This window comes from Rhododendron vialii, chromosome 5a, assembly GCF_030253575.1.
Source record: "Rhododendron vialii isolate Sample 1 chromosome 5a, ASM3025357v1".
In the NCBI taxonomy this organism is placed as follows: domain Eukaryota; kingdom Viridiplantae; phylum Streptophyta; class Magnoliopsida; order Ericales; family Ericaceae; genus Rhododendron; species Rhododendron vialii.
The window spans coordinates 13,428,151-13,444,612 of NC_080561.1; the positions used below are offsets into that span (position 1 = coordinate 13,428,151).

The window sequence follows — 16,462 nt, forward strand, 5'->3', positions numbered from 1 at the left end:
CCGCATTATCCTTAAGCGAGGATGGGAAAAGTTTAAGGCAAGCATTCTCCCACTGAGCAGTGGTGGCAAGGGTGCATACCAACTGCTCGAAATAGCAGATATGATCATACGGATCTTCGTTCTCCTTCCAGTAGAAAATGGGAAGTGCATTATGCGTACCAGGCTTTACGGTGAAAGCATTACGTGCTTCCACCGTCTCGGTCGATAAAACTATTGGACCGAGCAGAGTGGTCCTCTCAGGATGCATGTGCGCACACATCGACATTGGTGGCTCTGCCATCGAAGGCGCGATTATTAAATCAACGAAAAGGCCACCAATATCAAATGACTCACCACTAAAAGACTCTTCCTCCACAGTTACTCTATGAATTCTCTCAATGGCGACGAGACGCCTGGTGTGATCTCGGTAGTACTTAGGTTTTAGAGGTGATTGCTTTCCTACGATGAAGGATTGCCTACCTCTACCTATGTTGACTCGAAACAACTAAAAGAACTAAAAAGAAAACAAAAAAAATAAAAAAAAAACAACTACCCGAATTCTTAACACACGTTACCGTCCCCGGCAACGGCGCCAAAAATGCTTGACGATTTCCTAGACCTAAAATAATGGGTTGCCCTAAGCGTAGGGCGGAGACCAACACAGCATAATATCCGGTAAGACCGGAGTCGAATCCACAAAGACGGTGATGTGTGCTGACCAAAAACTCAGGTTGTTATAATTTAAACGGGCTCTTAGGTAGCCACCCTTTGTTGTTTTGATTGAGATTAACTAAAAGCTAGGAAATTAATTATCATTTTCAAATAATTAAAAAGAAGGTACGGTCATAGGGTTCATAGCACTCGTAACCAGACCGGATTAACCTGCTCCATTCGGTGTTCTTAAAAACGTTCAACAGTAGATTGAAAAAGATACCCCGTAAGATGCGAGACCCTATAGTCGCCGTATACCCATGCGTAGCGGAGAACGAGTTTTGGACCCTCACTCCCCCGTTCACATGGGCTCCGACAATGCCCGGGTTCGTCCACGGAAAGTATTTTTCCAATCTTAAATTATTTTCCATTGCTTGAAAATAGAAGCAGTACCCGAGCTGGTCACGGTGTGCTAATCACCCCGCGACCCTACCTATACGACTAGGGGAAATTACAGATGCCCCCCTTGAACTACCACCCGGCCATACATTGCCCCCTTTAACTACAAAAACCAACACTTAACCCCCACCAACTACCATTTGCTGATAACGTGAGGATTCCTGTTAATTGAAGTCATAAATTTACCTTTTTACCCCTTTTCTTTTGCACTAAAATCATCCTCAGCTTTTTGCCATCTCCCGGCCCTAACCCAATGGGGAGAGAAAGAGAGAAAGAGAGAGACCATCCGACCAACAACACCACCATCGGTAACCTCCACCGCCATCAACACCACCGGCGACCTCCGCTACCATCAGCTCCTCCCCTGCACCGACGGTGACCACAACCAGTTGCAATTTTCCCCTCCGCCATCACCGACGTCTATACACCCGTACTCTCTCTCTCTCTCTCTCTCTCTCTCTCTCTGGGCAAGCTTATCGAGAGCCGACTGTACAGCATCACGCCCTCCAATCAACAGCCGAGTCACGACCTCCGGATCCCTCTTGAACCGGGTAGCCTCGAACTCCTTCCTAGCGTTCTCTCTAAGCACGTCGCGCCAAAGCACGCCTCGCGAATCGGCCCAGACGAAGAACCAGGTGGCCTGGAGGATGTCTCGGTAGAGGCGCAGCACCTCGCGCCGCGTGCTAGTGAGTCGCTGCCGAATTAGCAGGTCGGCTTCTTCGTCGTCGCGGGTTTTCTCGTTCTTGATGACATGTCGGTCTAACAGCTCGTTGATTGTGTCTGGGCCGTGGTGGATGAGTCGACGGTGGAGGAGGAATGGGTTGGTGGGGACGTGATGGAGAGAAATTGCGAGGTTTCTGCAGGTCCCGACGGTTACAGTTCAGGAAGGATATATATATCTATATATATTATATATCGATATAAAAGGGGAGCTGAGCCATGGAGTTGAAGGCAAATTAGTCCAGCACCTTATTTCCGTACAAATCTTTAACAGATCGCAAACGGAGTCAGTCATGTTATCAGCAAATGGTAGTTGGTGTAGGGGGATGAAAACAATTGGTACTTCGGATCAACTGGATCGCAACGGCTTATTCGTGCCTCTTCACCGGAACCCTAACTCGTCGTCTGAACCCTAATCTGCAAAATAGACAGGGGGTGAGTGCACCTTTGCCTCTCGTGGCAAAGGCCCTCCGATGCCTTTGTTAGTATCACGTACTAGAAGTCGAACCCTAATTCTCAGTAGGAAAGCAATAAGAATACAGTATATTGCGTACCTTTTACCTCTAGGTTTAACTCTTATTTATAGATTTGCGTATGTTTGCTGGCCAAGCATCCGTTTTGCCCTAGGATTCCTAACTCGTATAGGAATCCCAGGATATCAAGGATTCTCGTTTCCTTTATTAGTTCATTACCTTAATCCTTGTAGGACTCTTTTCCATAACAAGCCGAACATCCCATACTCGTTGGGTATCTTTATCAGATCCTATATTCTCGGGATCTTATTCTTTTAACGGAATACTATTGTTTCTGGACTCTTTCCAGAATGTTCCTTATGCTTCAATATTTGACTGAAGTTCTTTCTTTTGTTCGGCCATCTCGTTGCCGAACAGACGGCTTGGACCATTGACGTCTCATGTCACCGGTCCATCTTGCCGAACATTTGTTTAGCATGATGACTATCCTGCCTATATTCAAACTATGGTCCCACATACCATTTGCATTGCTTTTTAACCCGTGATCCCTCGTATCACGTGCTTGGTTCTTTGCTTCATCTGTTCGGCTGTTTATAACCGAACAGTCTGCTTTGGACCGCCTACTTCACATGTAACTTGGCCCTTAGTTTGCCGAACAAACAGCATGGATCAATGACTTCTCATATCATTGGTCCATATTGTTGTTCATTATATTGCCCGGCGGTAAGTCCTGTCATACTTACCACGTGCTCCCAAATATCACGTGTTCGGCAACTAAATGTATGTGTTCGGGAATACCTCCCTACAATTGCTCCCCAGCTTCATCTATTTACCACTGTTCGGGGGCAATATATGATGCTTAGAAAACAGAATTAAATTTAGACCAGACTCTTCTGATCCCGTGCGGTCATATTTTCAATATTTCATTGATGCCTTTTGGCACCTCTGTCATTATACCATTTCGGGGTAAATGACTCCACGTGGCACGTTTCGTATGCCTAGCATTAATTTCGAACTGACGTTCTATGAAACGGCGTCAGAACGGTTTCTGCTTTCCGTTACTTTAACCTGCAACGGCGTAAGAGGAGACGTTTCGTCTCCGTCTCTTACCCTTAAACCCCTAAAAGGGCTCTTTTTGGTTTTTTACCCAAGACTCAAACTCGCTCCTTCTGTCTCTAGAAACCAAGCGAAAACATCCCGCTATCCGCCATTGCTGCCATCTGCAAATCCGATTACTTTCTTGGAAATCGTCACCGTATTTTTGTAAGATCCTCGTTCTTACTTCTTTTCTTCTGCTTGGGTTTCCAATTTAAAATTTCCCATTCATTCCAATAGATTCCATCCGAGATTTTTCATTCTCGGATTCGCGAATCATTTCTAGGGTTTCAGTCGTACCATTTTCTCTTTGGAAATATATCCATGGCAGATGATAACCCTCCTAAACCCAGTAAGTTTAGGAAGCTTTGTGATACCCCTGCTGCCATGGCGGCATTTAGAGAAAAATACAATATTCCTGAAAACGTAGGGCTTGAACTCGCCCCATTAGGAGCGGATAGGGATGCTGGATCATGGGATAGAATGTGTATCCCAATCGTGTCCATTGTCGAAGGCGGGGTCCGTTTCCCCCTTCATCCATTACTTCGCCAGATTTTAAGCTGGTACCGTCTTACACCCATGCAAGTTTCTACGAACATTTTCAGACTGATAATGGGGACTATAGCCCTAAATGGGATTCTAGAGACCAATTTAGGAATCTGGGACATCCAGTGATGGTATAGTATAGTACTAAACCCTGAGTACAATACAAACTACTTCAAAGTTAGGAGGGCAGAGAAGCGCTTCGTGCTCAATCTGCCAGATTCTGCTCGTGACCACGAGATCGACTTCCTCTATGTGACTGGAGCATTCGAGCCTTTAGGGGAAGATGGCCAAGTGCTGGGGCTCCATTGCCCCCACATATGGGGCTATCCACGTATGCTCTTGATTTTACCCTTTTACAATTCTTCATTTACTGCTTTCTCGTGGCTTTTTCATGTACTAAATTTGGTTTTTCAATTTGAATTTTGCAGCTGAAAACGTTAATCATCGTCCCAGACGTACACCAAGCAACATCCGAACAAAGGACATTAACAAAGTCCTAAAATATGCAGGCGTGCCTGGTACCCGAACAGCTGGTCGGGGTCGTGACGCTGACGTGCTTCTGGGATACGATCCTGCGTACAGAGGTGTCATCGACAGGAGGCTTGCTCACCCCAGCACCAGTGCTGCCTCTACATCAACTGCTCCTCAGCCTAGGAGCACAAGAGCTAACGCAGGAGTAACTGTAGCTGGTCAACTGGGTGAAATCCCTATTTCCGAAGGAGTTCCGTTACCTCGAGTTAGAGTTCGAAGATCCAGACAGGTTATTCCTCTTCAACCCGAACAGCCAGTATTGAATCTTGACACCAGTCAATCATCCTCTTCAGGTTACTCTCAATCTCCTCCTAACTCAAGCACCATGACACGTCAGCCTTTAAACCTCAGCTCTCTCCTCACCGTCTCTTCTCGGGGACGGGGATCTGGTCGGGTAGCTTCCACAGGGAACGCCCCTCCTGCACCCCGCCGTAACAGAGGAGGTTCGAACCGCTCCACTTCATCTCGTGAAGTGGATACTACCATAGAGGCCAGTGATGCTCACAGAGACAAACGGCCTAGATCAGAAGACCCAACTGGTACTGCCTCTCAAGCAGATACCGAAACACATCACCCTGTTTCACCAACTACCCAAGTACTTCCTCAAACATGGACTCCTCTATTCACTAGAGGAGACCGTCCCGTTCACGTCGGGGACAGTGCTAGTTCGTCGGAAACAGCACTTGCTCTGGCCCAAGGGTTGCTACTCCCTGTTGACTTACAGAAAGAGTCTTCGTCTCCCCCTGATCGGCTTGTGTCCACTGGTTTCGTCAGTGGAATCAAGGTAACAAAAACTTCTTTTTTAAAGCTCCATCTTTGTAATATTTAAGAGAAAAGTTACTCACGTTTTGGTATTGCTATAGTTTATCCAAAAAATGGTCGTATTGGGCCAAAAATTCCAGGAAGCTGAAGCCGAGAGGATCAGGCTTTTAAATGACAACACCAGGCTGATCCGAACAGTCACGAGATTAGAGAGGGAGAGAGATAAAGCTAAAGCTGATTTGTCTGAGACAAAGGGCAAGCTTGAGACCACGGAGGAGAGCCTTCATCAAGTTTTGGCCGAGATGGACAGCACCAAAAAGGCATCCTTTGAAGATGGTTATCAGAAGGGTTTTGACGCCACAACAACAAGTTACGTCGAACAGATGCCTGATATTCAAGATCAAATCTGGATCGCATGCTGGGAGGCATGCCTTACAAAGGCAGGAGTTGCTGAGGATTCTCCCCTATGGGTTGAGAATGATCTACCAAGTCGCCAAGTTGCAGCTCCAGCAGATGATGTTGATCAACAGATTGACGACTTTGCAGATGTTGATGAAGAAATACAAGTTGAATCACAAAATGACGTTGTGCAATCATCTGTTCTGGAAGTGACCACTGAGATTGTTATCCCAGAGGTACAAACTGCTGCTGCTGTTGCTGAGGCTGACGTCCCTCCTGAGGTTCAGAACCTGGATTAAGATAGTAAACAGGTAGTTTTGTTTAAAAATCATCCGGCAGGTCTTGCATGACCATAGCTTTCTTTACCCTGCGTGGTACCAGTACTATCAATACTTTATTTTAAAATAGGTATTTGGCCCTTCATGGCATAACTTTTATGTTTTGCTCAGCTTCCATATTTGCTGCATCTGTTCGTATGCAATTTCAATCTAAGTATTTCGTACTGTTAATCATCATTTGTTTGCATAAGTATTTCGTACTTTAGCAAATCTTTCACACATGATTTCCTGTTCTGAATTTTAAGTTTCACGTACTTAAAAGCGTTCCACCTTGAATGGTTCTCATACTTGAATGTTCTTAAGTTTCATGTACTTGATATATTCGTTTATGCTTTAATAAACTTTGTACAAGTGTCTCGTACTTTAAAGTCCATACAAGTATTTTCATACTTGTATTCGTTAAGTTTCACGTACTTTAAACAAGACATACAAGTGTGCTCATACTTAATCACACAAGTGTTTCATACTTTTAAGTGTCACGTACTTAACTGTTTGAAAATCACACAAGTGTTTCATACTTGTGTTTAAGTGTCACGTACTTTAACTGTTTGAAAATCACACAAGTGTTTCATACTTGTGTTTAAGTGTCACGTACTTAACTGTTTGAAAAATCACACAAGTGTTTCATACTTGTGTTTAAGTGTCACGTACTTTAACTGTTTGAAAATCACACAAGTGTTTCATACTTGTGTTTAAGTGTCACGTACTTAACTGTTTGAAAATCACACAAGTGTTTCATACTTGTGTTTAAGTGTCACGTACTTAACTGTATACCCTGCTCCCCAATACGAATGAGGGAAACCAAACTCGTAGTTCGTATTTTAAAACAAAAATACCAACAGTTATACTAGAACAGGACTTTATTCAGAATCTATAAAACTCAATAGGGTTGTATTCGTACCCCTTGTGACGAGAATAATCAAAACTAGAACAAAGGAATTATATTCGTAATTCCCACACAATCACGTAGTGCAAATCTAAGACAGATTTTAATACTTCTAAACAAAGAACTTTCGTAGATTATGAACATTCCAAGGCCTTGGGATTGGATCACCATCCAAATCTGCCAATCGATAGGCTCCTATGCCTACAATCTCAGTTACTCTATACGGGCCTTCCCAGTTGGCCCCCAACTTGCCTTCGTTAGCCACCTTGGTGTTGCCGAGCACTTTTCGTAGCACGAGGTCCCCAACACCAAATTCTCGAGGATGGACATGCTTATTGTAGCTTTTCATCAGCTGTTCTTGATAAAAAGCAAGATGTTCCAAGGCTTTTTCTCTCCTCTCCTCGGCGAGGTCAAGCTCAATTTGAAGGGCCCTGTCATTGCCTCCACTTTCAACCAAAACGGTCCTGTTGGTCGGCAAACCCACCTCCAAAGGTATGACAGCCTCTGTTCCATAGGCCAATGAATAGGGGGTCTCTCCCGTAGATCTCCTAGGCGTTGTTCGGTGAGCCCACAGAACTAATGGTAACTCGTCAGGCCACTTACCCTTTGCTTTGTCCAGTCTTTTCTTGATTCCATCAAGGATAGTTTTATTAGACGCCTCTGCTTGCCCATTACTCTGAGGGTAGGCTGGGGTGGAATAATAATTTCTTATTCCATACTGGGCACAAAAAGCCTTGAATTTCTTCTGAAATTAGGATCCATTGTCTGTGATCAATGAATAAGGGACCCCAAAGCGAGTGATGATGCTTTTCCACACGAACCTTTCTATCATAGGTTCAGTGATTTTGGCCAGTGGTTCTGCCTCAATCCACTTTGTAAAATAGTCAGTTGCTACAAGCAGGAATTTTCGATTACCAGTTGCTTTGTGTAGTGGACCCACGATATCCATCCCCCATTGGGCAAACGGCCAGGGACTTGTCAAAGGCACCAGATCCTCGGCGGGTGTTCTAATCATTGGTGAGAATTTTTGACACTTCTCACAAATCTTCACATATACCTTTGCATCTTCTTGCATTTGTGTGGCCACCAGTAGCCTTGAGTAATTGCTCGGTGGGCAATGGATCTCCCTCCAGCATGGCTCCCACATGTTCCCTCGTGGATTTCGTGAAGGAACTTCTGTACCATTTCAGGATGTACGCATAGCAAATATGGACCCGTAAAGGATTTCCTGTATAATTTTCCCTCTGGGGACAGCCAAAACCTAGCAAATTTGACCCTTATCTTGTGGGCCTCCTTTTTGTCAGAAGGGAGTATCTCGTCTCGTAAGAACTCCATGATTGGGTCCATCCAACTTGGTCCTTGGTTCACGTCCAAGACCAAGTCTACACTCCTCCCAATGCTCGGCTCATTTAGATATTCTACTGCCACCCTTCTTTTGAACTCAGTTGGTACAGCTGCAGCCAACCAAGCTAAGGAATCTGCATGAGCATTCTGTCCTGAACTTATTTGCTCAATATATACCCTCTCGAAGGTATCAAGCAAGTCCTTGGCTGCCTGCACGTAGGCCACCATCTTTTCATTTCGAGTCTCGTACTCGCCGGACAGCTGATTCACAACAAGCTGGGAATCACAATACACCCTGACCCGTTCTGCTTTAAGAGTCTTTGCACTTCTTAATCCAGCCAAGAGTGCCTCATATTCAGCCACATTATTCGATGCACTGAATCCAAGCCGAACAGATAGTTCAATCAGAACTCCTTGAGGAGGAAAAAGGACAACCCCAATTCCAGAACCAGTATTACATGTTGATCCGTCAACGAATAGCTTCCACTCCGTGGGATCCTGTTCGGCTGCAGGTTGATCCTCCATGGATGATGTCTCAGTCACCTGTTCCTTTCTCGTAGGAGGTAGGGGAGCCACAGTGGGTGAAAATTCTGCCACAAAATCTGCCAACACTTGGCCCTTGATTGCTGTGCGTGGCTGATATTCGAGATCGTACTGGCTTAACTCCACGGACCATGTCGAGATCCTCCCCGAGAAGTCTGCCTTTTGAAGCACTGATTTTAATGGATACTCAGTATATACTACAACTTTATGGCTTTGGAAGTAATGTGGCAATTTCCTTGTGGCTGTCCTAAGTGCCAGGACAAGTTTTTCTAAAAGCAGATATCTCGTCTCTGCATCCAACAATGTCTTGCTAACATAATAAATAGGGATTTGCTCGATCCCCAAATCCCTCAACAGAACTGCACTTACTGCATGCTCGGAAACAGCTAAGTACAGAATTAAAGACTCACCTGGTTGTGGAGTTGACAACAGTGGGGGTTCGGCCAGGTACTTCTTCAGGTCCTGGAAAGCTTGCTCACATTCTGCTTCCCATTCAAATCCCTCCCTCTTTTTTAATAGCTGAAAGAAGGGTCTGCACTTGTCACTTGACCTGCTGATGAATCTGTTAAGTGCTGCTGCCATTCCAATCAGCCTCTGGACTTCCTTGGTAGTTTTGGGACTCTGTAGTCTCTACAAGGCATCAATCTGATCGGGATTTTCCTCTATCCCTCTCATGGTTACCAAATGGCCCAGGAACTTTCCCGAACCAACTCCAAACACACACTTCGAGGCGTTGAGTTTTAACTTGTATTTCCTCAGGATTTCGAACACTTCTTTTAAATCAGTAATATGCCCTCCTTTTTCTCGACTCTTTGCCACCATATCATCTATGTAAACTTCCAAAGTCTTCCCAATGAGCTTCTTGAACATAATGGTTGCAAGTCTTTGGTATGTAGCCCTAGCATTCTTCAGCCCAAACGGCATGACATTGTAGCAGTATAACCCTCGTGGTGTGATGAACGAAGTCTTCTCTTGATCAGGTTCAAACATAGCAATCTGGTGATATCCTCGATATGCATCGAGAAAACTCATTCGCTCGTAACCAGAGGTTGCATCAACCAATTGGTCAATCCTGGGCAAAGGAAAACTGTCCTTAGGACACGCTTTGTTTAGGTCTGTGAAGTCCACACAGACACGCCACTTCCCATTCTTCTTCTTTACCACAACAGTGTTGGATAACCACTCTGGGTAATAGACTTCACATATTGCCTTGGCCTCCAGTAAACGATCGACCTCCTCAATCACTGCATCTACATGCTGCACGGCTGCCCTTCGTTTTTTCTAAATGATCGGCTTGTGCTGAGGGTCAATGTTTAAATGGTGACAGATCACATCTGCATCCACTCCGGGCATTTCCTCTGGCACCCATGCAAAAACATCAATATACTCCTTTAGAAATCTTATCGACTCAGTCTTTTCGTTTGCTGGTAGTGATTCCCCAATTAAAAAATATCTTTCAGGATCAGTCTCGTTGATCTGAATCTTCTCCAATCCTTCAACCACTTTTTCAGCCGGGCTTCTTCCAACATCCTCGATGGTTGGTTGATCTGGTACTTCTAATGTATGAACATGGAGGGCCTTTGGAGCTGTTTTGATGATGGAAATCAAACATTGTTGTGCCACCTTCTGGTTGCCTTTAAGGACTTCAATCCCATTTGAACTTGGGAATTTCACCATCTGGTGATAAGTCGAGGAGACTGCTCTCATCTTGTGCAACCACGTCCTCCCTATAATTGCGTTATAGGAAGATGGGACATCGACCACCAGAAAGTCTGTTCTCAACACCACTGATCCAGCTCGAACAGGTAACGTTACCTTTCCAAGGGGCCAGACTGCTCCTGCACCGAACCCAATAAGAGGTGTTGTTGACTGCTCTAAGTCTGATTGGGCCAGGCCCAGCTTCTTGAATGCATCATAGTACAATACCTCTGTACAACTCCCCGAGTCCACTAGAATTCTTTCAATGTCATATTCCCCAACTCGTAGGGTTATGACCAATGCATCGTTGTGGGGTATTTGGACCTCCCCCAAGTCATCATCACTGAATGCCAAGCTCTCATTGCATACATCAGTCTCTCGCCCTCTCTTGTTTCCCAATCGCATCATGTGCTGATCGTGTTTGACCTATCTTTGCAACAGCCTCACCTCACTCCTCGTATAAGGTGCAGCCAACCCATGTATCATATGGATCGCGCTTTTAGGGTTTTGCTCGTAACCCAGCTCCATAGCCTTCCCTTTCTCTTTAGGGTCCTCCTAGATAAACTCCTTGAGATAGCCCCGAGAGACCAAATCATCAAGGTGCCTCTTGTATATCTCACAGTCCTCAGTCATATGGCCCCAATCTTTGTGATAGCTGCAGTGCTGATTCGTAGCACGTTTTGCATCCTTGTCTCCGCCTAGACTCGGGGGCCACTTGAAATACGGCTGATTCTTTATTCAATAAAGAATCCTGTATATTGGCTCCTTCCAAACCGTAGTTATAGAAAAGAAGGACTTGGGGTCAGGAGCTTGCTTGTCCTTGTATGGCTCTTTCTTAGCCTGCCCATACTCCCTTCTGTCTTTGTAAGTCTTGGGCTCTGGCTTATCCATTTTTTTGGCAGGTGCCTTCGGCTGTTCGGCAACCGTCCTGCCATCCTCACGGAGTATGTCATCCTCCATTCTGGCATGTTGCTCTATCCGTTCCATCAATTTAGCCAAGGTGGCTACCGGATGTTTATTCAATGAACGACGCAACTCTCCCCGAACAGGCAGACCAGTCTTGAAAGTAGCAATTGCGTACTCCTCACTGCAACTTTCAATCTCGTTGAAAGTTTCCCAGTACTTCTTTGCATAATCCCTGATCTGCTCGTTCTCCTCCTGCTTCATGGTGGAAAGACTCTCAAAAGTCTTTGGGGCTTTTCTGCTTGTTAAGAACCGAGCAGTGAATTCCTTGGCCAACTGCCTCCATCCTCATATGGATCGTGGGGCCAACTTATGAAACCAGGATAAAGCCACCTTGCCAAGACTGGAGGGAAACATCTTGCACAAGATGGAATCATCCCTTTCATGCATAAACATGGCCTGTTGATAATGCTGTATGTGAGCCACGGGATCCGTATTTGTCTCATAAAGTACGAACGCACCGTGCTTCACTCTGCTTGGCAATCTCGCTTCTTTGACTTGTGGGCCGAAGCCTTGATCCAATCAGCATCAGGTCTCTCGTACCTGTCTCGATGATGCTTTCTCGTGTCCTCTTCCTCGGGGGTAGAACTTCGGTCTCTGCTCCTCCTTTTTCGTGAAGAAGTCATTCTCTCTGGTGTTCGGCTTCTACTTCTTCTTCCCCTTTTTCGTGGAGAAGCCTCATGACGCCCTATAACAGGACTTCTGCTCCCCCTTCTACGTGAATGAGTCTGTTTATGAACCACCAGAGCCCGTCCGTCTCTCTGGGAATTCCTTCGTGAGAGTCCAGAATCTTCTGGGTGCTCTCGTACCCTCTGCAGCTCCCGTATCTCGTACTCTCGTTTTCTTATTAAACGAGCATACTCATCGATTTCTCTTCTTTTTTTATCAAGGACGTCATCATCGTTGTGTATACTCTTTGAACGAGTAACTGACTCCTCTCTTCGATGAGACTTACTCCTTCTGGTGGAACCAGTAGCAGTCTTGTCTCCTTTTTCTTTGGAGTTATCTCTGTCATGTCTACCAGTGGGCTTTCTCGGAGCGCCTGGTGGGGATTTATCCCTTCCCCCACCCAACTGGTCCTTTGGACTGAACGGAGTGACTGGATTTTCTTCCGTCATGATTACTTTTTCAGAAAAGTTTGTTAGTTTCCCACAGACGACGCCAATTGTAGGGGGATGAAAACAATTGGTACTTCAGATCAACTGGATCGCAACGGCTTATTCGTGCCTCTTCACCGGAACCCTAACTCGTCGTCTGAACCCTAATCTGCAAAATAGACAGGGGGTGAGTGCACCTTTGCCTCTCGTGGCAAAGGCCCTCCGATGCCTTTGTTAGTATCACGTACTAGAAGTCGAACCCTAATTCTCAGTAGGAAAGCAATAAGAATACAGTATATTGCATACCTTTTACCTCTAGGTTTAACTCTTATTTATAGATTTGCGTATGTTTGCTGGCCAAGCATCCGTTTTGCCCTAGGATTCCTAACTCGTATAGGAATCCCAGGATATCAAGGATTCTCGTTTCCTTTATTAGTTCATTACCTTAATCCTTGTAGGACTCTTTTCCATAACAAGCCGAACATCCCATACTCGTTGGGTATCTTTATCAGATCCTATATTCTCGGGATCTTATTCTTTTAACGGAATACTATTGTTTCTGGACTCTTTCCAGAATGTTCCTTATGCTTCAATATTTGACTGAAGTTATTTCTTTTGTTCGGCCATCTCGTTGCCGAACAGACGGCTTGGACCATTGACTTCTCATGTCACCGATCCATCTTGCCGAACATTTGTTTAGCATGATGACTGTCCTGCTTATATTCAAACTATGGTCCCACATACCATTTGCATTGCTTTTTAACCCGTGATCCCTCGTATCACGTGCTTGGTTCTTTGCTTCATCTGTTCGGCTGTTTATAACCGAACAGTCTGCTTTGGACCGCCTACTTCACATGTAACTTGGCCCTTAGTTTGCCGAACAAACAGCATGGATCAATGACTTCTCATATCATTGGTCCATATTGCTGTTCACTATATTGCCCGGCGGTAAGTCCTGTCATACTTACCACGTGCTCCCGAATATCACGTGTTCGGCAACTAAATGTATGTGTTCGGGAATACCTCCCTACAGTTGGAGAGGGTTAAGTGTTGGTTTTTGTAGTTAAAGGGGGCAATGTGTGGACGGGTGATAGTTCAAGGGGGTATTTGTAATTTTCCCATACGACTACTCATGCATTATTAAACAAGAAACAAAAGAAACCCTAATTTGAAACATGATTCTAAATACGGGATAGAAAACAAACAAAAGATCTAAAAGTTAAATAAGAACCAACGAATAACTTTTATAAAGAACTAAAATTAAAAACGAATTACCGGAGTGGAAGTAATTGAACAAAACTTTGAAAACTTGAAAGAAATAATAACTCTGAATGTCAAAGCTGTTAGAAAATAATCGGAACAATCCTCCAGTCGGCAGCCCCATTGTTCGTTGCCTCCTTCTGCTGTTTCGTCCATCTTTTTTTTCACAACCAGAACTCCCGTCAAAAAGCTGCTGAAGTCCATCCATAGTAGGCCTAATATACTGAGGGTTTTTAATGCCTTAATTACATGAAAGGTTCCGTAGGCTTTATGAAATGACAAACCAATAATCCTTCTTTAAACATTTTGCATTTAGACCCCAAGTTTTTTGTATCTTTTTCTGCTTTAATCCAAAATCTCAAACAACGAGCTCGAACAACCTATAAACAACAAAAGAACAAAATAAATATCAATTAACAAAAATAAATGACTAACAAATGTAGTTTGGATGGCCAAAATATGTATATTTTGGCACTTATCAATAACCGACACCATTTTTGTACAAGAAGCTTAACAATCTCTAAGTTCTCCGCTTTCATTATGTCAAGTGTTTTCGATTTCATTTTCGGGCATCTGGGACCCCATGCGTCTCGTATTCATTCCGGCATCACATCGTGTGGTGGATCCGTAGCTTTTTTATCCACTTCCGGGCATTTGGGATCCCTTGTGTCCCGTTTCCAGCATCTCACCTTATAGTGGATCCGTGACTTTCTTCATATCGTTCTATCATTCTAAATTGTGATTTTTCGTTCTACAAGCCTCAACACCGCAAAGCACGACATATGTCAAGTCCGTATCATTCATAAAACAAGCCACAATACTCACACAATAACCCGAATGCATAGACAAATAAACAAGTATCATAATCATTTAGTTTAACACTTTTCCTTGTTACGACGAGAGCCAAAAGAGTGGGAATAAACAACGAATCATTGGAACGCGAGCAATCAAGTTTAGAGATGATTAGAATGCAATTGGAGAGTGTTAGAAGTGATCGGAGATTAACATAATTGACGAATGATCAATAAAGTTCAAAACAGTTTTCTGAGTCATTGGTACCAATACCTCAAAAAATAGGTATCGGTACCAAATCAATCCAGTGAGCAATCAGAGTCAAGGTATCGGTACCTCGAAAAGTAGGTATCGGTACCACTGCATTACAGTGGGCGATTTGCAGAAAAATCAAGAAAAAAACATAACTTTGAATCCAACCAACTAGAGCACGATTTTGGCATACAATCAACTCATAAATATGTAGAGAGAGTAAGAAATTCCTACCTCGATTACCAAAGCCAAACCCAAGAGATCGAGTAAGCCCTAGAACTCCAAAGTTCAAACCGAGCAAGAAAACTCCTCTCCGAGTCAAACCCAATGAGATACGAGCTCAATAACGCAAATATTTGAAGGATTGAAGGTTATTTTCCATGGGTTTTAAGTGGGTGAGTGGAATTTTGGGTGTTGGAGGGAGAGAGAGAGTGCCAAAAGAGGGAAATGCTGAGAGAGAGAGAGAGAGAGAGAGAGGAAATAGGGGGATTTTTCTCCCCTACACACACACCCACACATATATATACTACCTACACTTCAAATTGCACATATACCCATCTACAAACAATCTTTCCACATTAACCCCAACTCATTTAAACTTAATAAATTCCATATTTTTCTCCATTATAATAGTTAATAAACCTTTTATTTAATTTTCAAAAATACGGGTCCTTGCACCCTATCCTCCTTAAAGAAATTTCGTCCGCGAAATTTATAACCATAATCAACAAGGTATGCAACATTTAGATATGCACCAATTGTATTACTAAACATCATGCAACAATGTCATAATCAAAAGTCTTAGTTCGAAGACTCACATTGATTCAAATTGGAAATAAATGTGGATACTTCTCCCTAACCTCATCTTCACGTTCCCAAGTCGATTCTTCCTTGCCTTGGTTACTCCACAAGACTCGCACTAACGATATTTTCTTACCCCTCAATACTTGATCGAGCGAATCTAGGATACGTATCGGTTCCTCCCCATATGACGCATCAGCTTCTAACTCAAGTTCGGACCACTTTAAAACATGAGATGGATCCGGTTCGTATTTTCTCAACATGGACACGTGAAACACATCGTGCACTTCCGAAAGTTTCGGCAGCAAAGCCAAGCGATACGCTACTTCCCCGATCTTTTCAATGATGTTGAATGGTCCGATATAACGCGGTGAAAGTTTCCCTTTTTCCCAAAACATGACAAACCTCGACGTGATGATACTTTAAGAAAAATGTGATCCTCTTCTTCAAATGATAATGGTCGGCGATGACGATCAACGTAATTCTTTTGCCTACTTTGCGCAGTCAACAATCTTTGGCGAATCACCTTGACTTGTTCGGTCGTTCTTTCTTGAGCTTCAAAAAGGCGTTCGCGAATTGCTTGAGGGAGGGTGTGAAGCGAAGTCCCACATCGCTTGAGCACCATTGTAATATGAATAATATAAGCATGAGGGCACCCTCACTTCAATAGCTAGCTTTTGGGGTTGAGTTCTATCAAAGACCGTATAACACATGGACCCCCTTTCGGCCAAAACACTAGGTCTAAAAATGTGTACTTAGGCGGGTGTTAATATACCACAAGAGGTTTTAGCTCCCAACCAATGTGGAATTAAACGCTCTCAAACCCCCAAATTCGAAGTATTGCAGGAGTTACGAAGTTGGACACTTAAAAAG

At 44.0% G+C, this 16,462-nt stretch overlaps 1 protein-coding gene across 1 annotated transcript; it reads right to left on the reverse strand.

Moving 5' to 3' along the window:
• Positions 1-15,612: 15,612 nt before the first annotated feature.
• LOC131327599 (uncharacterized) lies at positions 15,613-16,214 on the reverse strand. The gene is made up of 2 exons (XM_058360748.1): positions 16,085-16,214; positions 15,613-15,971 (listed from the first exon to the last, which is right to left on the reverse strand). The coding sequence occupies exons 1-2, from the start codon at positions 16,212-16,214 to the stop codon at positions 15,613-15,615; spliced, it is 489 nt and encodes a 162-aa protein (XP_058216731.1).
• Positions 16,215-16,462: the final 248 nt, after the last annotated feature.

Coding starts and splice junctions, on each gene's coding strand:
- LOC131327599 (XM_058360748.1), bottom strand. CDS start 16,214: ATGGTGCTCAAGCGATGTGGGACTTCGCTTCACACCCTCCCTCAAGCA. Junction 15,972..16,084: donor AAGATTGTTGACTGCGCAAA/GTAGGCAAAAGA, acceptor TTTGGGAAAAAG/GGAAACTTTCACCGCGTTAT.